Here is a 22,230-nt window from a genome sequence, read left to right as displayed (position 1 = left end):
GGGGGGGGGGGGTGTCAGCGTGAGGGAGATGCTACCTAGATTTTTAGCTAGCATGTCTGTATAGCACACCCATAGCTTAGTGCTACGTTACTGCTGACAGTTTTCAGGGTGGGGGGTTTGGTTGGGTTCGGTAGGCAGGGCACCCGGTTCTGTTAACAGGGCAGGCTGCCCTGCTTGTATAATGGTAGGGGAAACACTGGAGTTGGTACTTCACTTTTTTCCGTTGTCATGCTCACAAGACGGATAGACATTTATGACTGCAGCCATCTTTAATTTTGATGTGGCAAAACAATTTTTTTATGGAATCTGTCTTACGCTCAGATGTAGCCACACACCAAAATAGTAGTCAATACCTCACCTGTTTTTTAAGTACTCAAACTGACTAACTTTAACTAAACTTGAGTGATGTCTTTGATATTGATACCAGATGCAGATCTTCAGAGGTATAGTGGCATTTGAGCCTCAGTGGCTCTGAGCTGTTTTGGTAGCAAAATATTGATCTATTGAACAGCAGGCCAGTTATCTCATTATATTATGGATGGTCAATATGTATGCTTTTACATTTTGCAGTCAAAGTACAAGTTGTTGATGTGGATTTGGCGTGGCCTGCTGTAGTTTAAAAAGTTATTTTATTGCGTGTCTATGACTCATGTATGAAAATTGTAATCAATTTTTCAGTCTGCGAGCATAATACAGTCCTCCGTTAGTCATTTTCTATGACAAATACTGACAGCCTTAGTCACACTGTTACTATTTTGCTATTGTATTTTTAGAATTTACCAACCAGTTGTTCTCCAATCAAATCAGTCACAAAGACTGTCCCAAGCAGCTATTTGTACTCTATTAAAAACAGTCCCTGACGATTTATGTGCGTGACAGCCCTACCAGGCACTTCATATTAGTGCTAAAGTATTAACCACAGATGTAAGTATGCACACAAACAAGGCAGCGGTGTGGAACCTCCAAACAGACTGTCCAGATTGGCCATCAGGTTCAATGAGGTTCGATCAAATGTGACCTGTTCAAGTAGGGTTCATCTGTCATGCATGTGTCCTGTCACGAAGACATAGAATAATTATTTCAATCGATAGATGTGGTAGCTCATTGGACTGATACTGAATAAACATGAAATGACCTTCTCACCTTAAACAAGAAGGCTAAAGCCTTTGAGGGTTCTTTAGCCACTCAAGACTATGATTCAAGTGAGTTGTTAGTTTTCATTTCAGGGTATTATGCATTAAATTTAATCTTTTGCTCAGTTTGTAAAGCATAATGTTGTAGCTTGTGGAGACGGTACTAAGACAATAGATAATATCGTAAATAAAAAAAGAACAGTGAAAAAGCCAAAATAACACTGCTCCCATTAGTGAATTTAGCTTAAAACATCATAGCATAAAAGTATTGTTGATTATCAGTTCTACCCGTATTATATATATCTTTTTTCTATTGTTATTCTTGCCCCCTTTTTTTCTAGCTTTTTTGCTAATAATACTAATATTAAGGATTTCACCATGCTATGTCACCTGCGATTTTCAGACAGCTTTTTGCAGTTTATCTGTGAAACCTGTTTTCCTTTTGTGATGACTTACCTTTCTCGTAAAATTAAGTGCCTACTGCTAACATCTGGCTTCAATGTAAAGTCCAAATCCTTTAATTCACAAAAGCTGCAGGAGACCAAATTCACGAGTTGCTGTAAATACTAACTGTTAATTTGTAAATCATAAGTTATTTTCCATTAACGTGAGCTGTGGAAGTGTGTTAACATGTCTGGCACAAGAAATGCTTCCTTTAGCCAAGGGCACACTTTAGCATTCCTGCAAACAAGTCTTTTTAAAACGCTTGTTGAATAACCACCATTAATAAAATATATCAAGTATCATCTGTGAATCATGCAAACAGAACTGTGTAATGCTGTTAGTTATTAATTAGATATGTTAAATTAGCAAAGACATACCCGGTATATGTAAAATTAAAAGGTAAAGACATTTATTTTGTATCAGTACAGCAGAACGTTACCAGATGTTACTGATTTGAAGGAATTGTTACTTTTTTAAACGTGTTTTGGATGACTTTCTTTCTGAAGACATTATGCAATCTTGCAGTGTGAAGTTAGTGATCTGGTTATTCTGGATTAGTTTAAAAAAATAGCTTTTTTTTGTTTTGTTGATCCCAGAATGTACTCTTTACCAAGTCTTTGAGAAGTGGCTGCTTACTTCAAGTGGTCTGTTCATGTCTCAGTGGTTTCTTCCCTGAAACACCCCCCCCCCCCCCCCATGTGTTTTTTCCTCATCAGTCTAACTTTTCCTTGCATATGCGAAACACCCAACAGCAGCTTGAATGGCATGCTGTCAAATAGGTGATGCCTTTCCAGTGGTGGAGCATCAGCCTCTTCCTGAGTGCTTGTATGCGTGAGTGTGTAGAAAAAGTGGGGGTGTTGTCAGGACGTGACCGGCACACTTTGCATGTTCTTCTCGAGACAGGTGCTCCTGAGCGAGCACTGGCGCATGACAGTTGCCTTTCATCGCTGTCTTCTCTACACTTAACCCCTGACCAGCCCTCTCTTCTTCCTTTGGCGCCTCATCTTCTGCTTTTATTTTCTCCCTCCCATTTTCCTCCACGTCTGACCTCTTCTCCCGGCGCTTCCCTCGGCCGTCCTGAGTGATGGACTGGGAAAGCTGGTAAGCGGCTTGTGTTTTGTATGTGCTGGTGGTGAGGTGTGGTAAGCTTGTCACAAGTCTAACACTGTCAGGCCTTGAAAATTCAGCTGTCCAGACCAAACTACACAGAAACACACTCATTTCCACACACACCTACTCCCACCAAGCAACTTTTTGTTCAGCAGTCCGTAATTCCACATACTGGTGCTGTCAAGCACTTGATCAAACGTGCATAAAGGAAAGTGCCCCTTGGCTGATTCCCATCTTCTTTCTTCCTATCATAATGTAGGCAGATTTTCTCTCCTCTGCCTGTTTCTGTAACTCTGTTTATTCAGATGAGCCTGTCTGGGGGGCAGCAGGTCACATCCAGTTGCCTGGCTAAAATGGTTCTGAATTGAGGGCTGTCTCCAATGAGTTGGAGAGAAAAAAAAACACAAGCAGGGGTTAGGAAGGGCTGCAGAGCGGTCATGTCAAGGCTGTTTTTGGGGCTGTCTATGTGTGTGTGTGTGTGTTGGGGGGGTGTCTGTGTGCATATGTGTGTGTGTGTGTGTGAATGCCAAGGCAGAGGTAGACATTAGGGAGTTTGAGGGTTCACTTGTCAACCCCTGTGTCATGCTTGCCCTGGCCCTGTTATGTAGAGGGCATCCACTGTCATTTGTTTCTGGACTGTCTGAAGTGGAGTGAGCCACAGAAGCATAAAAAATGGTGAGCTTACTGTGCGCTCTCAGGTGCCTTGATGTACGGCATTTAATAGTGCAAAGTCTCTGCTTCTTTTTACACAGTCTCCCACCCTATGTTTTTATTTGCCACTCTGAAGTTTGGCTCTTATCTATAATGTTTTGGGGGTATTAGGTTTGAGATTGGCCTGCTACATTCAATATTTCATGTTCAAAGTCTTTTTACCGTTGTTTTTTGTTGCACAAAAGTAAGTTGATTTCTGTTGTAGTCTTTGTGCTTCATCATGTTACTAGTAAGTGGATTAAAGTTATACTTGAGGCCAACTCTGGAGACATACACTTGGTAAGCTTTTGGTTTTCTTACACTGACTGGTGCTTTCAAGTTTTTTGAAGTTTATCCCAGTGTGTGTGAACTTGCGCATGTGTGTTATTGCAGGTTTATGTGTGCTGCGTTTCATCTGACATGCATCTTCTACTTTCTCCTCACCATGGGAAATAAGCAAATGGTTAAGACTCCTTAAACTTGCTGTTGGAATGTCAGCAAAGACAGGAGAACTGCAAATGCTTAATCCAGCAACAGTCTGTCTGCTGCACTTTACAGCCACTATCTATGAACGAATGGACCCCTTCGTCGCAACTATTGTTATATATATGGGGCATTGTCACATATGAGATGGACTCATGTAAATGTAGTGACAGGCTAGTGTCTCAGCTGACTGACAGCATAGAGGGATTGGGGTAATCTGAGTGACTGATTTGAGGCATGCAGTGGCTCAGCTGTCCCCATAACTCCTAAGAAATAGACAGCTTGAGCAGAGTTATCTGTGTTTGTAAGTCCTTCTGCTGTGCTGGGATGACAATAGGGATTAGTGCCAAGGTTCTTTAAACTGTTTTATTTTAAATTTTATTTTTGGGAAGGGGAAGGGGGAGCCTTATCGGTGTCTCGCCAGGATGCTGCGGCAGCCAGCTTTTCTTGACTGTCAATTAAAGAGGGGATCATTAACTTCAAGTGTATAAATGTTCTAACACTGGTATTACGTTGGGAAGCTAAGTCGCTGACAGATGTTCCAACTTTAATTCTCTACTTGTTTTTTTGTCCTTTAATTAATTTATGTATCAGTATTTGAGTTTTAAATATTTTTTCCACTGTCTGGTCTTTGTTTGCCTGTAATCTCAGTTACCGTGGTATTCGAAAAGACGATTGGGCCTTGTCACTCGCCTGTGTTTCTCATAAGGTTCAGTCAGCTAATGTATTCAATATCATCCAAACTGAAAGGTAAACAGTATCTAATGGTGGATGTGTTCCTGCACTGCCTCGATGCAGCCCGAAGGCATTAAGTGGATGGAGCGTAGCGCACAAGCCTAAAGTTCCTCGGGCTTTTTGGGAGGACCCAGCCACCTAGAATAGAGCTTGATAAAAACAAAATGAACACAGCTTGTACTCCTGTACATGTGTGGTTCTTCACGAGGTAAACAAAAGTCATGGCTTGCTTTGGGAATTTCTTTTGGAAGCTTTGTTGGCGGTTGTGAAGCGTCTGTCTGACAGCTGCAGTTTAGATTTTTAGACACAGAGCTGTGGTGTGACACTATAAGGAAGGTGTATGCTGTTGGTATCTACATGGAGAAAGAGAGAAAACTAGAGGTGGAGAGGCGTTAAAGAGAACAAGAGAAGACAGGGGACAGAGACTGCTAATGGGCGAAGTCTCTTTATTCACCACCACTGCCATCACCACCACCACCCACTCTTTTATGACAGCTCTTCCTCTTTGTTCTCCTCATCGGCCCACTCTCTGCTGGGGATTTGTGACAAGTTTTTGCAGGCTGATCAAACGTTGCAGTGACACCTGATTAGGATATAGCGCATGTTTACAGTTGAGCATGGCGAGGACCCCCACCACACACGTACCTTCCCAGACAACAAGGGATATTTCACCTTGACTAATTAAATTTGCACCTGCAATGCCAGCTGTGACAGCCACTGGAGGGCTGCATTTATTTATGTCACTCCATACATACTTCCTGCGACGTTTATGGAGGCTGAGTTTGCACTAGCTCATTGGTTTACTCTCCGTGTAGGTTTCTCCAATAGCTGCCTTTACTGTGTTATGTCTGCCGTAACGTTGAGGACATGAGAGTGGATTAACCTTCAAACACTGAGGCAGGTGCTTGCACCTTAAGTTGTAGAGCCCTTTCTGAATGACATTAAGATGTGCAAGCTCAAAAACTGCCCATACGTAATGTCCTGGGTTTCAAACTTGTTTCTGACATGTCACTGAAAACTCATTAAACTTGCCCATTTTGGCAGAATAATATTTAGAATTTTATTTAATTTTTTTGTATTTTTTGACAGTACTTGTCTTTTATTCATTCATTCATTCAACCTTTATTTAAACAGATAAATCACATTGAGCCTTGAAGACTCATTTTAAAAGTGGCCATGTAAATGTTCAGAAAAAGTTTGTAATATTTAAATATGCAGTAGCAATACTGAAATTATTGTGAAAAGATTTAAAGTTTTGGTTAGTTTAATTCAGCATCTTATATATTTTAATGTTATCTTGCAGATGTTTTAATATTGTCAGTTAACTCTGCTTGGTAACTACAGCAACATTAATTTCCACTCTTGAGTCCATTTGACCTCATTTTGACATCATTTTCAACCCACGTAAAAAAAAACAAGTTATGCAAACTGTGAACTTCGCTCAACATGTGGATATTCAATTTTGCATTAATGCTCATATTTGTGCGTTTACACTTGTACATGATCTGCTTTTCAGAGCATGCATGCAGATGTATCTATCTAAATCAGTGTTAAGAACGTAAAAGGCCGCTGCAGCAGTGAGCGGGGCATCAGTCACCAAGTGTCAGGAGACAGGACTTGGTAATTTGTGGCTCTGCCGCTGTCTCTCCACAACCCCCACTACCTCCACTCTGCCTCCCCAGCCTCAAATTGACCAGGCTCGACTGTTGGTCATGCTGTATTACATGGGTTAGATGAAGTAATTATTTCTAGGCCACTGACTACAAGCAAGATTAATAGTTTTTGAAACAGCCATAATGGAGAGCTGACCTGCCGTGACATAAGCATTATTTCAGGCTCACCTCCACTCTCATCCCTTTCACCTCTGGGCACCAGCATAGTGTGATTTATACCTGAGCTAATGAGGGGAGGGGACCTATAGGAGCTCAAGGCCACTGGCCTAGAGCTGCGTTACAGGCCTCCTCACACAACCGTACTGTACAACCAGTGGAGTCCCTTGAAGATGAATGACCGCTTGATCTAATTTTTTGAAACTAGATATGATTAAAATCTAATTATAATAATGATAAAAAATGTCCTTGCATTGATATTTTGAGACATGTAAACTGGTGCTGGTACTGGTAAAAAAATTAAATAAAAATCAGCTCCCATCGATCAGTCTTTAAAAGGATAAACACTTTGGTACTAGTATTTAATCACACCATTTTGGGATTGTTTCATCCGTTCACCCTCTCACCCTTCATATTGTGCACCCTGGAAGATCAGAAAAGCTGGAGAGTTGTCACTAGATGGCAGTTGGACATCATATATCAGGTGCTCTCCATCCTTCATTCCACCACCTTCTTTTTCCTTCTTTCCTCCCCCTCCTCTCCTCCAAGCTAAGTACACCTCAGATGTCAGGGTGTTTTATTTTTATTGGATGAGGGCAGCATGTAATGCATTCACCTTCGTTCCAGCTTGCTGTTAAATGCTGCGTAACATGGTCTGGCCAGGCTCCGCCCCGTTAACCTCTCTGATTGGATGTAATAATTAGCAGAAGTGAACAGTAACTATGGTGCCTAGTGAGAGTTTGCGACAGCTTGCAAGTATTTGATACAGAACAGAAAGTGGGCTTAAACAACGCAGTTCTAGTTCAGCTTGTCCACATCATTAATGCCTTGCGTCCATGTTTTGAGTTTTAATATTAACCCCAAACTTGAATTTGTGCATGCATGCAGTGTGGCATCTGTAATTACATTTTCATGTGGGTGGGTTTGTAAACCTCCGGGATGTTAATCTGTCACCATTCAAGCTACTGGGAAGTGTGAAAAGGATTAAGCTTTTCAAATCCTGGTAGAATATTTCCCTTTGTTCACAATGAGTAAAAGAAAAATAAATAAGGAAATGGGGCGGCTTTTCAAGCAAGACAAGAGCCATCTGATGCACTTCTGGATTTTGCTAATGCAATTGTAAGAAATTTATCTACCTCAGGATTCAAAGAAAGATGGTCTGATTGCTGTGTAAACAGTCACAAATGATATTTAGCCCACAATTTAATATTAATCTGAGGTCACATCATAATGCCAGTTTATCTGGGTCAAAGACTACATGAGCTAGGATTAAACCTGTCCTAGATGTGCCATCCACATCTGTTTTGAGCCATATGTTTTTTTTTTTTTTTCTAGTGGCTTATTTGATTGTAAAGATTTAAACCAAAGCCAAACCAAAGCTTGTTAATAAAAACATATCCAACAAAATTGTCTCAGCAAATGGGGCAACAGATAATTCAAGAGGTGATCCTACTACTGTATGGGGACAAAAGATCCACATGATAACAGAAATCTGATAATCAGTGAAGGCCTATGTTTGGGAAAAAAAAAACAAGTTGAAAGAGGCTTTTCTTTTGGATGTGGTGCAGGTATTTTTTCATTCTAAATTGTGCATTTTATTTTATGAGCAAATATGATGTACTGCTGGATAAATTAAACAAACATGTCTTGTCAATCAGCATACTTTATCAAATCTTATGTTTGGTGTAAGGTAATACTGTATTCTACCACACAATAATTTTCACAGCCAACAACCAATCAGAAACAGCTCCCACATCTTAGCCCACTGTTTACCCTTGACTCTCAACCCTTTTGGGCTGGATTGCACATCATCTTTATCCCAGATGAAATGCCAGACTCTGTAGTGTCAGAAGATGATCTAATATGAAGTCGAAAGGACACAGAGCTGCAAAAATCATCGTCATTTGACGAGGTTGCTTGTCACAGGATGGGTTTGATCAGCCTCTGCTTCTGTACACAGAGCCGGGTCTTTGCACTGTCTAACAGTGGTACTGGATTAGAGACACGAGCCACTTTTGCTGTGATCAGTCACTCACATATCGAGACACTCAGTAGGACTGAAATCCTTTTTGTGTTCTTCAGCCACATTATGTACAAGCTTCTTCTTCATCAGGCCTACTGTATGGAAATGAGGAGCACTGCTTTTGACAAAGATAAGGCATGCCATTTTTCCAGATTGTGAGAATTTTGCAGTTGCAATAATGCAAACAGTGCCTTAGATTGAGATTAAGGGTGTTTTGGCCTGTGAAGCTGATGACCTGTCTGAATCCTACTGATCTGTGACATGTTGAGACAATGGCAGTGTGTATGAGTCTGGTCCTACACCTCTCAGATACTGTGTATTGTTAAGCGCTACTGAAGTGATTACTGTCACAAATCACAAACCTTACAATGACCATGTCCAACCACATGACATCCACTCATCTATTTGTCCATTTGCACCACCTTCAGTAATGTGTTGATCCACTGGGCTTTAAGGAGAGTAGCACCATTCACTGGTACTTGGAATTTAAATCGCTTCACCTGATTATTGATCTCTTCTGTCTCGCTGAGTCAGCCAAGCTGTGGTAACAGAGAAACACTTGGATGAAAAGGTGAGCTGTGGACGAGAAGAGAAATCTTCTGGCCTTGGTCCTCTGGACTTCTGGTCTGTCCTTGACACTGCCAGTGGGATAGGCCTAGGGAATGCCTCTTGTTTTCGCTGTAAGCCAGCATCCAGCCCCTACAGTTAGCTGGCCCTCCCTACGGACCATGCTGCACTTTGCACAGCTATATTGATTTTTTTGGGGAGGGACAGAGAAAGTGTAGTTGGATGGTGAGAGTGAAAGAGGGAGGGGGGCATGGAGAAATCAAGGGAGCTTTCTAAAGCACTGACTTCTCCTTGACTGCACCTCGAGACGCGACAACCCTGTTAGAGCAACTTAGTGGTCCTGGTGCTCCTCTGAAAACTGCTAATCACAGTCTTTCAATCAACACCATTCTTCCTCTCCTCTTTTTCCTTCCTCCATCACTTACTCTTTCTCATTTTCTCACTCTTTTTCTTCACTGAACAAGACCCAACCTGAATATCAAGGGACTGTATTCACATTAAAACCATCCATTCCACATGGAAAACAGCTGACCTCAAGCAAGTTGTAATTTGAAGGTGAAAACTAAAAAGCTTTTTCGATCGACATAAACTTAATGGAAACATTATGGCCTGGCCGCAAAACGTACAATTAGGGCAAAATGGGTATCAGCAGTCCTAGTTTATAGATGCTTTGTCTCTTTTGAGAACACGGCTGCTAGCTTAATCTTGGAGATGCTGGTATGCCCTTGAACATGAAGTTTTATCCGCATGTCATGTGGAAAGATAGGAATTTTCTTTAAATCACTCCAAAACTGCTTAGATCATGGCGGGTTTTTGTGTGAAATTCTTTGAGTGTGAAGCCGTCAGTATGTTTCTGATAAAGAACATGTTCAGTAAATTTCTGGTGGGTAAATATAAAAAAGGTTTTGTATGGCGTATGCCGATGAATCTCTTCCATCCCTTCCTCTCTTTTTCTTCCTTTTCCTGTCTTCTTTTCTCCAGATTTGACACTTGCTAAAGGTCATGGAAACATCTTTTTTCCCCCTTTGAGGTGTAGATAAGTGTGAAATAGATGTTGACACCACAGGCACACTGAAAAGCACTTAAACTGAGTGGCCATGCACCAACCTGTCTGAGTCTAGCTCTGTGCATTTGTAAATACTTTTGAATGATTGATCCTTCTGTAAGTCTGTCAGGTGCAGCAAGAGTGATGGAGAGCCCCAAAACCAGATGAGACCTGATACTTCTCTCTCTCCAACACACATGCATACACCGTCTCTGTCTGACAGAATTATCTTAAGCATGTGTAAGGCAGGTAAAGGGAGCATATGGCAAGATGACATTATATACTGGAAGTTTGACTGGGCATCAGTAAAGGTGGCTACATTGCATGGGCATGTGTGCACATGTAATTAATGGCCGTCAGTTGTCCCCCACAGATCTATTAATATGCTTAGATCCGTGTTATAAACAGTGTGTGAAAGGTCTGCTCAGCATCATCCTTTTTAAATGACTGGCCTCTTGTTCTGATGGATGGATGGAGGTGTTCTAATATTAATGATCACATCTCCTGCCACCCCATCGTGAGCTGAAATGAACAATGCAGCCTTCAGCCTCGAACAACAATTAGCAGACCGGTGGCTGCCTGTCAGCCATTTGTCATCACTTACCCCACCTGGTCACCCCTTATGAACACATGCTGAACATGTCTGTCAATAAATACAGAATACGTTCTGATTTGAAAAAGTGTGCTGTGGTTAATGGCATAGCGTTTCAGCTCTAATTTCTGAGCACATTTGTCTTTTTGTTCCTAATATGTTTCTAATCAAAAAGTGGGAATAAAACCACAGCATAGAAGAAGTGTCGGGAAAGTGGTCAATTCTGTATGGCCCAAACATTTTCCAATATCTGCAGAAAAGCCCAAGAATATACTCATCATAACAGTCAAAAACACTGAATATATATTTTGTTTGCACAAGTTTGAATGGAACACCTTGCATATAATATAAAATGCTTCTTAGGGCAGTGCATGCTCGCTTCCAAAATATACATTTTAACAAGAAGGTTGCTGAACGTAAACTTTTTTTTTCTTCTTTCGACATTGGCAACATCTTCCTGACTGACCTGTGGCACTCATTGTCTAATTCATATTCATTGGCTGGTTCAGAGCAAGAGTAAAATGCCAAAAGGTTACACATTACCAATGCCCCTACTCTGAGGTCAGCTTCCACACATTTTGGTTATCCATTTACCACTTGGCCCAGTTAGCCATCACTCTGCGCCACCAAACTTATTGCTGATGTTTTTAAAACAAGTGAATAATACAAACGATTGTGAGAAAATGGTGGGAAGGTGAAAACACATTTTCATCGTAGTATTTGTTTAGAGTGGCTTACATTGAGTAAATAAGTGCAATGAGAGGTTCGGTTACCACATTGTAACTGCTTTAGTTAGTGTAAAGCAAGAAAAAAATCATTTAGAAGACACCTTTGCTAGAAATGCTGAAGCAACAGTTCAAGCCGTAGTTGAAGTTCTTTGTATAGCTGTAGTCATGTGAACATTTTACTGGAAATTATTATTTGCCAGTGACTTATTTTGGTGTAATGGCACTGAGGTGTTTTTTTCCCCCTAGACTTCAAGTTAGCATATATCATTTGGCTGAAATAGATTTTGAATTTTACATATGTGCATGAAAAATAAAAGGATTGCCATTTCCTAGAGAGACTTGGACTTTTGGTTAGAGTGCATTTTAAAATAGTTAAAAAAAAAACTTTTGATTTAGTCAGTTTGAAGCTAAATATAAGGCTTCTGCAAACCTTTAGTGGTCTTTTTCTTTTTGAGCATGGAAGCACAATGTTCTGATGCAACAGGCACACCCTGCGTTTCTCCTCACGCTATTTTGCTTCACAAGAGGTTCCTACATTCTTCGATCCGGTGCCAAATGGACCGGGAAGGAAGCGCCTTTGATACACACAGGGAGCCTGCCTTTTTGAGCTTGACATTTTACAGCCAGCTTGTCAAATTTGCTGGTTCATCACTAGTTTTGAAGTGATGGACTAGTTCTATAACAGGTGTCTGACAAGTACCGATAGCTAACTGTTTAAACACGCCGCTCTGTTACACAGCTTTCCCTCATTCCGTCACTTCTGTTACTGTGAAAGGCTAGCTGAGATCCAAGAGATTATGCATGTTTGCAAGCTGAAATAGGTGCATGGCTTTGCTTGGAGGTCTTGAAGAAGACACTGTACACTTTGTATCTTTGCTGTATAAACACATGAGAAAAAATTGCCACCTGCCAAGACAATGTAACCAAGGATTTATGTTTCTCTATCAAAATGTAATGGACAATGCTTTCAGATTAAGATTACAAAACACAAAACCATATATCTGCAGTTTATGATGCAGCAGCCAAATCTAGATAACTCGTCAGGAACTTGTGTATTACTTGTGTCCACTGTCAGTAGACGTACAAAATACTTTTTCTTTTTCAGTGGCCTTTCTAGGGAGACTGAGGTGGTTTTATCCCTGCAGCTGTGGAGTTATCTGGCTACTTTGAGCTATTGATGCTAAGCGCTGGACATTAATCTACTTCATGAAAATCACTTTGAAGAAAGTGTCTGTTGGAGTGTCACAGATGTGAAGTAAATTAAATTATTAAATATATAGTACACCGTTTGATATCTCTTATAGGCCAGGATCAAAGCAAACCAATTGAGTTCTATTCTACCTAATGTGTTTTTCTGTGATAAACAGTCCGGCTGAGGGAATAATCCCATCAAGGAAGGGAGAGATTAAAAAAAGGGAGAGAAAAAAGCATCAGATATATCACTCAGAACAGATGGTTTGGACTGCTACCGTGAAGCACCCTCTTTACAGTGTTATGAAATTGGTAATCTTGTTTTTTGGGGTCTGAGTAGAAAGGCAAGCATTTTTTTTTTTGCACCTTGTGTTTTTCCTTTAAGAATCCGGTGCAGACACAGAGACAGAAGACAGACAGACGTTCTCTAATGCTGCGAGAGTCCTTCTGCCTCAGAGGGCTCCGGTAACTTCTTGTCTTTGGCATTTTTTGTGGAATTTCGTAGTAGGCTGATATATTTGACACATGTGTGACAGCCTTGGTTGCATGCTTTTGGGTCTGAGGAATCACACTTTCTACCACTGTTGTGTATTATTCAGAAAGCTCATATATTTTTTGTTTTTTTGAAAACTTAAAGCTGATACGAATGGCATTATCAAATATAGGTATACACACCTAAAAAGTTTGCGAATGGCAAAAAATAGGATTTGACCAGTTACACAGCAGCACACATAAACACATATATGCACAGATGGATACACATACAACAGTAGCCCGGAGTCTCGCCTTGATATCTTCAGCTTCTGTCATGAGCTAGACTTTGACACCAGTGATTGTGTGTCAGCTTGTCAATTTCTACCAACAGCCTTTGAATGCAGCCTAGCCATGAATAGTGCATGTTTTTTTTTTGTGGTTTTTTTTGGTGGGGGTGGGGGGCTTCCAGCTGTCTGCAAGTCTGTTTTTGTTTGTTTCAGAATAATTCGGAAGACCTGTACACTTGTGCATCCTTTAAGAAAACTTCCAGTAGGTGTTGTGTTGTTTAGCCTAAGGTCAATATTCAGCCCTGAAGATAAATTCATCAAACTGCCTCAAACTAGATGCCCTTCCATTTGATCTGTCCCCATTAATAATTATTGGATCTTTTTACACCCGACCCTCCACCACCCCTACTCCCTCCGTCTTTAATGCACATTCCTTCACCACTCGCACACTTTTTGATCCATCCTCCATTTTCAGTTAGGGCACATAACTTTTTATAATTCCACTGTAAACGTTTATGAACGAGATGTTTTATTTTGCTCAAAAATTCTGGACATACTTTGGCAGCCATGTCTCACAATGTGCCACTTGGTGTTTTTGGCATTACTGGTATTAGTGTAGAAAAAAAAAGTCAAATGCAGGTTTTAAATGTCAGTAAAATATACAGGTTGCTTTTTATTCTTTAACTCTAACTGTTGAGTTGCTGATCCACAAGCCATTCATCCAAAACTCAAGGATGTGAAAAGACATGGGCATGCCATTGACATTTCACCTTCCTGCTTCAGAACCCACATGCAATGTGTGTGTGTGCACCTCTGTGAAATTAATGCTGAGATACTAATTCCACAAATACAAACAAATGCAAATAGAAACATCGCTGCACACATACAGGTATATGAAAAAAGCAATGCTCAGAAACAAATTTTATTTGGAAATGCAATATTTTTAATGCCAGCTATGTCAAAGTTCATGCTCAGTAATCCAGGTAAAACATCCAACAAAGTTAAGTCAGGTCCTCTTGACGTTTTCTTTTTGTTTTAACGTTTCACCTTTCATCCAGAAGACTTCATCAGAACGAGGAGCCACAATAAACTCAGTTTTATAAGTAGCACACTCACATAGTGGACCAACCAGCTTGATGGTGATAAGATGGTATCTGGAGTCCACCCTCTCCCACACTGACTGGTCTGAGGCAGCCATGGCCAAAGTGGTTCAAAACTTCAAAGTTCATGCTCAATTATCTTGGATATTGGAAACTTGGATATGCTTAAATTATGGGAGAGGGTGGACTCCAGAAACCAGCTTATCACCATCAAACTGGTTGACCCACTGTGAGTGTGCTGCTTATAAGACTGAGTTTGTTGTGGCTCTTGGGACTGATGAAGTCCTTTGGATGAAGGACGAAACATTTCAACAAAAAGAGACCGTCCAGATAACTTGACTTAACTTTGTTGGAATGTCAGCTATGCTTTGATTCAAAGGTTAGAGTGGAATTTGAATGGAACGAAAGTCGCTTTTTACTCATTCACAAGGTGAACGGTCATATTGTAGGTGCTCTTTATTGTTTGTTAAAGATGATTAAATAAACTCGACTGCCAATTTATTTGGATTTAGTTTTTGGGGTGCCATTGAAATTTCTTTTTATCAGAATATATTTTCTCCTAGTTAATTTTTTTATTTTATGGATTGTCTTGCTTCAATGACTTGAAGTTGCTTTGTACACTTCTGTCAAACCATTAAAATGTTTTAAAGGTGAGTGATTATATATAAAAAAACATGATACAATGGAAAAATTGATGTCTCCTGAGTACCAAATGTAGGGTGGACATTTGGTAGTCAAGAGCTCAAGAACCTATAGTGTTTGCTGATTGAGTTGACAGAAAAGGCGATAATTTTACTTTCTAGATAATATATAAAACAGAATGTTAGCTATCACAATATACCCCCCCCCCCCCCCCCCACACACACACCCACAAACAAACACAGCCTTAAAGATAGTCTATTTTATTGTGATGTGTTTTACAGAGGCGTAGGCTACTGCAGGAGTTAGGAGACCAGAAGATCCCCTTTTTGGGACCTTCAGACCGAGGCTTTCAGCAACTGGTGAGTTCGTTCTACTTCCATTTAATGCCAAAAATAATCTAGATGTTTACACTGAGGGTGCTGCTACCTTAATAAACAGTAAATATACCTATAATTTAGATTTAGTAAAGTCTTGTGCGTCTATATAAAGTAATGGGATCATTGTGCTTTGACTCAGATGGTTGATGTTTTCTAGTGGGATTCCAGTTACTGTGGCTTGGCGTTGAGGAAATCCTGTTCGCTGCCTGTTGAGCTGCATGGTCGAGTTCAGACAGCTCTGCTCACCCTCAGAAGGAAGGGCTGCCTCCTGAAGGATCTGGTTCGTGTTCGTGATCGAGATGTGTTTACTGCCGTGTCACGAGTGCTGGTGGGTGAGCCGGGCCATACCTACCGCTATCTGGACACACGGCTCTTTGCTATTCCCTGGCACAGTGAGGACACAGAGGTCAAGGGACAAAACTGTTGTGATCCAGACTTAAGAGCTGCCTGCAAGGCACTATGGGAGCTCAACAACTTCTTCTGCTCTGATGTGTCTCAGCTGAAAGAAGGAGACAAGCTAACAAAATGTGTGAAGGCCGAAGCAGAAGTTAAACTAGGTGAGGAGGGGGACACAGAGTCAAAACACAGTGAAGACTCTAAAAATAGTGAAGGGGGAGACTCAGAGTCCAGGCAAAGTGAGGAGGGGGAAACAGAGTCCAAACACAGTGAGGAGTGGGACATTGAGTCAAAACATAGTGAAGAAGGCTGCTCTGGGTCAAAACTGGAAGGGGAGTGGGAGACTGAGTTCAAACTCGGCAGCGAGAAGGGGGAGTCCTCCCAAGTTTCACAAAGTGGAACCTGTGTTGCAGCAACTTCAGAACACAGCGAAGGAAAATGCACCGGCTGGACAACCAAAGCCACCAGTGGGATAGAGACGAACCCTGCAAGATTAGAGGCCCAAGGGAAGCCTGTAACTCAACTAAAGCACAGCCTGTCAGATTACCACATTCAGGACAAGGAGGAACATGAGACTGCGCAGGGTTGTTCCCAGCCCACTCCTCAAGTTTGCACTGGTTTGGTTAGCTTCAATGTCACCTTACTGAACTACATGGACCCAGCACAAATGAGCCATCTAAAAGAGGAGCCCTACTATGGCATGGGGAAAATGGCAGTAGGGTGGCACCATGACGAAAACCTAATCACACATTCACCAGTGGCTGTTTACAACTTTAATTGTCAAAATGACAAAGGTAAGACTTTAAGTAAAATAGCAAACCTGTCATTTATATATGTATGTATGGTTCATTAATGTGCATACATTAGACTGAATGGTTGATACATTTTACCACTTCACAGAGTTGCCAACCCTTTTAAACAATTTAATTCACATTAACATGCTGGTTTTTTATTTCTTTTCCACTCCAATATCATCACATCGACTTATCTCGGCTGCTTCATTGTGGATTAGATGCAGGTAACCTTGTGTGTTTTGGCCCTACAGCAGTGCTGTAGCAACTGTAGACATGGCCTCTGGTGAGGCAACCATCAGATCCATCTATGTGATAGTGTCAGGGCATTATCAAATGTCATCACCAGTTGGCTGCTGACAGCCTTATCACTGCTTGTGCTTTGGGAGATCACAGACATTTGAATCTGAGCTCTTAACATGAGCTCAATGGCATCGTCTAACAAACAGGCCTTATCACAAGCACTACATCTCATCTAAATCATTTCCCCAAGAAATGATCAATGTGCAATTATCTGATATGGAATAATGAGTCCCGCTTTGATAAGTGTTCCTCAGCTGTACTGTATGGATAATACGATGTTTCCTAATTACCGAATGTGCACCCTCTCTAGAGATGATAGTGTTTGCTGATTGAGCTGACAGAGAAAAAGCGGCAAGTTTGCTTTCTAGAAAGTATGTGAAACAGGCTGTAGAACACACCGCAACCATAAAAAACACATCTTATTTAAAATAAAAACATGTCTTAAAAGGGTTAAAACTTGTTCAGAAAAAACTGGAATCAACCACTTATTTTCATCTGAATTAAAGTTTAATTTAGGCCTGTCACAATAACAAATTTTGCTGGGTGATTTGTCTCAGATTTGTCGAATTTTCAGAAATTGTTGCGATAAACGATAATATTGTTTGCAATTTAACAACTGTCAAATTTTAGAAGAAATGTTGATTTGTTTGGTGAGTAGTACCTTTTTTGACCACCTGATGGCAGTATAAGACAGTTTGAACCAAAGGATGGATAGTTGAGCAGCATCTATTTAAGAAAAATAGAAGGGAGGTCTCTTGACGTGACATGGGCTGACATGGTGACCAAGTAGGTACATGGTGGACACTCTGTGATTTGAGCTCTTTAGCATAGCATTTTTCACACAAAGCTTTTAATAAAAAATCAGTTAACAAGTTCTCAGCTTCTTTTTGCCAAGAAAAACATCTTTTTACACGAAGGCACTGGTTTCCACCGTGAATTTTAGTGCTCGACAAGATGGAGGTTTATTCCCAAGGTCGGCTTGTTAGCTTAGCTCGTGGCTTAGCTTCTCAGCTTAGCTACTTTTAGCAATCCAAAAATGGGATTTGAGACAGGTAAAATGGATTTTAAAGAGAAAGGGAGGGTTCAGTGAAGAGCACTGGAGTTGAGCCATGTCTTCAGTAGAAAGAGACACGAAGAAACGATAAAGCCGGTAAATGAAAATGAGGTTGATAATTTTCATTCATCATGTGATTGATTTATTGTTTATCAGGACAAGCCTACTTTAATTATTAATTGACCCCCCCTTGCTTTGTTTATATGCAGGATAGGTAATGAAACGTATTTTCCAGAGCTGGATGCAAATTAATCGCAGTTATATAGTTCATGTGCTGTTCTGTGGAATGTGGGAGCTTAAAATAATCACAGTTTGCTGACCAAAAGTTGCCAAAGTTGTAATTTTGCAGTGTCACACAGGTGCAGTTTTAAGTGTTCTGACATCCAAACACATTTTATACTTGATGTTTCTATTGAACGTAAAAGGGAACACCTGCTCCAGAGCTCTGCTTTAATAATTTGTTCTAGGTCATTTCAACTTTGACCCTGTGAGCACTGGCATCAAACACTTTAGTGTAACACCTTGCCGTGCTAGTTCTGGTTGACCTCAAAGTTTCAGATTTTACAGAGTCAAGTTTGATGAGAACCTCTCATCTTTGTTTTGAGGCTTGGCTCTGAAGTTTTCCAGAGCCTTGCTGGATTTTTAGAGGCTTGTTCCCTAAAGCACAGCTATGCAGCATACTAGACAATGTATATATACTGACACTTTATTGTTACATTTGCTTTTTTCTCAAGGTCTGCTGTACATTTACTTTTCAACAACCTCACCTTGTTACTTTTTTTTTGAACTGAGAAATGCAGATATGTCTATTTTTTTCTCTCCCAGTTGCTCTGATCCAAAGGAATCTGCCATGACTGAATGTTTTCCGGCACAAAGGATGGGCTTCTACCATTCCCGAGGCCTTGGGGAGTGCTGTCATTAGCTGGCTCTCAGAGCACAATGCCTGGAAATTAAGTTACTATTTATCCGTGCTGAGCAAAGGAAAAGGCAGCTATGAGGCAGAGAGGCCCAGAAAGACTTTAGTATTGATTTTGCTGAAGGGTGTCGGCCAGCCGAGCCAAATCTTGTTTTTGTAGGCTGCCGTGTAAGAACTGAGGCAGAGAGAGAAGAACAGCGAAGGCGGTATCAGTGAATAGGTTCGGCAACAAGAATATCATAGGATACATGCTCTCACACACTCACTAAACAACATCAGGGGCTTTTATCCAACTATTTCCGCTTGCACAGTATAATGATAGCATAAAGATCCTGTGCTAACAGTCAATATGACCACAGCAACACGTCTCATCTTTGCTCAAACGTTAAGTGATTCTTATATTCTGGAGACAGACTTACAACTTACACCCATTGTTTGGCTAGTATTGATTTAATCGTTGCACTCTGTACTTTTGTTGTGGTGATTCTTCTTTCTTTATTTTCTGGCTGTGATGATAAGTGGTTATTGATACAGTTTTTATGCTGCATTCTCCTGATAAAATAGTTTCAACTTAAGTAAAAAAAAACCACATCTCTAATTTAATTACCTATTGAAATGTTTGAGTACGTGTTTTGCTGCCAAAGCCAACATATGTATTTTAATGTTAGATACAAATAAAAAAAGTGAGATGAGATGTGTATGACTGACAGGCGAATGCAGTGAAGGAGGCAGTGACGAGAAGGCACGCTGGAGGATCGGGCTCAAGGTGGCCTGGGACATCCACACTCCTGGCCTGATGCTACCGCTGGAGTCTGGAGACTGCTATTACATGAGAGGTACTACGAGTTTTCCATAAACACACTCGCAGGATACACATGTGTGCATGTTAACATGCCGCTCAATGCATCTCGCTCACATCCACCACTATGTCTGAATACGGAGAGAGGAGCACTTTCATTACACTGTTCTAGTGTTTTCTGTACTTCGTCCCAAATGACCCACAACAGCAGGATTCACTTCACTCTCACTTTCCTGCACTGCCCTCATCTTCTAATTCTTTTTGCAGGAGAAATGGAACTGAGACGTGTGTGTGTGTGAGAGAGAGAGAGTGAGCGAAGAGAGACGTTTCTTGGCCAGAACACAAGAGCTTTAAGGTTCCATGAAATTGTGTGCATTAGAGAGGTTAGGAAAACCAAATGTTATTTTTTGAAGTCCTGTGACCCATTGCTGACTACGTCTCTATGGGGAGAACAGACTGCAAGCCACAGGGGTGTAAATCGTAGCTTAATGCTTTTGGCTGCTGCAGACACCTCCACCCTCCTCTTTTCGGTCCCGTGGGTCCTTGCAGGCTTTCTCATACTTTCTAAGTCCAAGGACATTTATTCACATCACAGCAGATGTACAAGACGTGAGGAGTCTTATATGGATAGATGGGGATTTTTTTAATTTTTATAAAGGCACCCTGCGTTCATAAACATCTAAGGATAGACATAAAATACGATTTAGTGTAATTCCTATCAACAGCTGCTTAATGAATGTTTGCATTTTTACATTGATCATTTTAAACTAAAAACAGACTCAAACAGCATTTAAAAAGGTACCTGAGGTATTATTCACACATCATATTCACTGACATAATGTGCTTTCATCATAGTTTTACATATACCTTTATTGTTGTCACTCTATTAATGTCAAACGTCTTTGTTGTAACATCCTTGTTTTAGATGTAGACAGATTTATTCTTGTTCTGATTTTTACCGCCCTAACTGTTTCTGCTTGCCAGCCTCACCTTTTTAACATTCACATATTTAACCTGCCTTTAGGCCTGTCACGATAACACATTTTGCTGGGCGATTAATTGTCTCAGAAATTATTGCGATAGATGATAATATTGTTTGGAATTTGACAATAATTAGTAATTATTGTCAAATTTAAGAATACTTTTTTTTTTTGCATATAGTGCATTTTTCGACCACTGGATGGCAGTGTAAGATGATTGAACCGAAGGATGGATAGTGAGGGAACGAGCAGCGTGTCTCTTTAAGAGGGTTAAGTAGACGGTTAAAATTGATAAAGAGAAAGGGAAGGGTCAGTGAAGAGTACCGGAGTTGAGCTTTTTGTCATCCACTGTCTTCAGTAGAAAGAGACACGAAGAAACGATAAAGCCAATAAATGAAAATGAGGTCGATAATTTTCATTTATTATGTGATTAATTTATTAGTTTATTGCGACAAGCCTACCTGCCATTGTGTATCTGTTCCTACCAAACCCAGCTGGTCGCAGCAGATGACCGCTTGTCCTGAACGTGGTTCTGCTAAAGGTTTCTTTATCATGAGGGAGTTTTTCCTTTCCACTGTCGCCTTCATGCTTGCTCAAGCTGAGAGTTCTGCGATGGAGTTAAACTCAAAGCACTCTGCTCCTAAGATAATGTTAAATTATTATTTAAAATATGAACGTTTCTGATGATTTATTTTATATATGAATGTTTCTGTTCAGTGTCCTGAGACAACTTCTGCTGTGACTTGGCGCTATATAAATAAACTGAACTGAACATAGAAGATTACATTAAATTATGCTTTTTAAAACGTTATATACTGTATAACCCTGTGACAAATGTGAGAATACATATTCGTCATTGTGATAAGGGGACAGATAAAACTCACTTTTTGATCTCTTCAGGAGCAGCTGCACATGTGAGGTGCCATTTAAAAAAATATTTTATGTGTGTGAAGAATTGACCATCTCCTGTAGCTCCCAGCTTCTATAATCTTTTAACATCTGGGACTTGGATTTAGGGAATACACTGTGATCTTGAGGTCCTAATTGAATACATTTTGAAAGGACTAGCTGTAGTTTGTGTCAGTGTTTTTTTTTTGTTTTTTGGTAATTGTTTTTAATCTAAAGATTGCATATGTCTGGTTTTATATCATTTGTAGTTGATGATGGTTTAAACCCTTTTCACAGCCAAGGTATTTAAGAAAATGTTAGTTTGACATGCAGTTACATTTTCTACAACATTCACTTGTAAATCAGTTCATTACCATAGTTTGCCAGTATATTTCATAGTGCATAAACATAATTGTAAAGTACTAAGTACCTGTACAATAACTGCTTCTGTATTAATCAGCATGGCTATACCAATAAAATACTTATATATTTTAATTGAAAAACTGTATTATTTCTAAATCAAAAGTAAGTAGCTTTTTTTTTTAATTTAATTTTTTTCATTCCAACGAAAAAAAAAATTGTAATGCATATTTCAATAAGTCATGAGATGAGTTTAGGTGTAAATAAGACATTATTGTTGTAAGTTATTACTT

The 22,230-nt window shown here is 40.2% G+C and overlaps 1 protein-coding gene across 1 annotated transcript in view; it reads left to right on the top strand.

Moving 5' to 3' along the window:
• The window catches only part of fto (FTO alpha-ketoglutarate dependent dioxygenase), a 168,904-nt gene that overhangs the window by 8,347 nt on the left and 138,327 nt on the right, over positions 1-22,230 (top strand). The window contains exons 2-4 of the mRNA XM_037690962.1: positions 15,355-15,432; positions 15,608-16,640; positions 19,621-19,746. Of these exons, the coding sequence (XP_037546890.1) occupies positions 15,355-15,432; positions 15,608-16,640; positions 19,621-19,746 (1,237 nt within the window). The remainder of the gene's footprint in view (positions 1-15,354; positions 15,433-15,607; positions 16,641-19,620; positions 19,747-22,230) is intronic.

The sequence above is a fragment of the Nematolebias whitei genome, chromosome 2, assembly GCF_014905685.2.
Source record: "Nematolebias whitei isolate Nwh7 chromosome 2, NemWhi1, whole genome shotgun sequence".
Lineage (NCBI taxonomy): Eukaryota > Metazoa > Chordata > Actinopteri > Cyprinodontiformes > Rivulidae > Nematolebias > Nematolebias whitei.
Note: the sequence above shows the minus strand (reverse complement) of the source record. Positions and strands in the feature narration are given on the sequence as shown.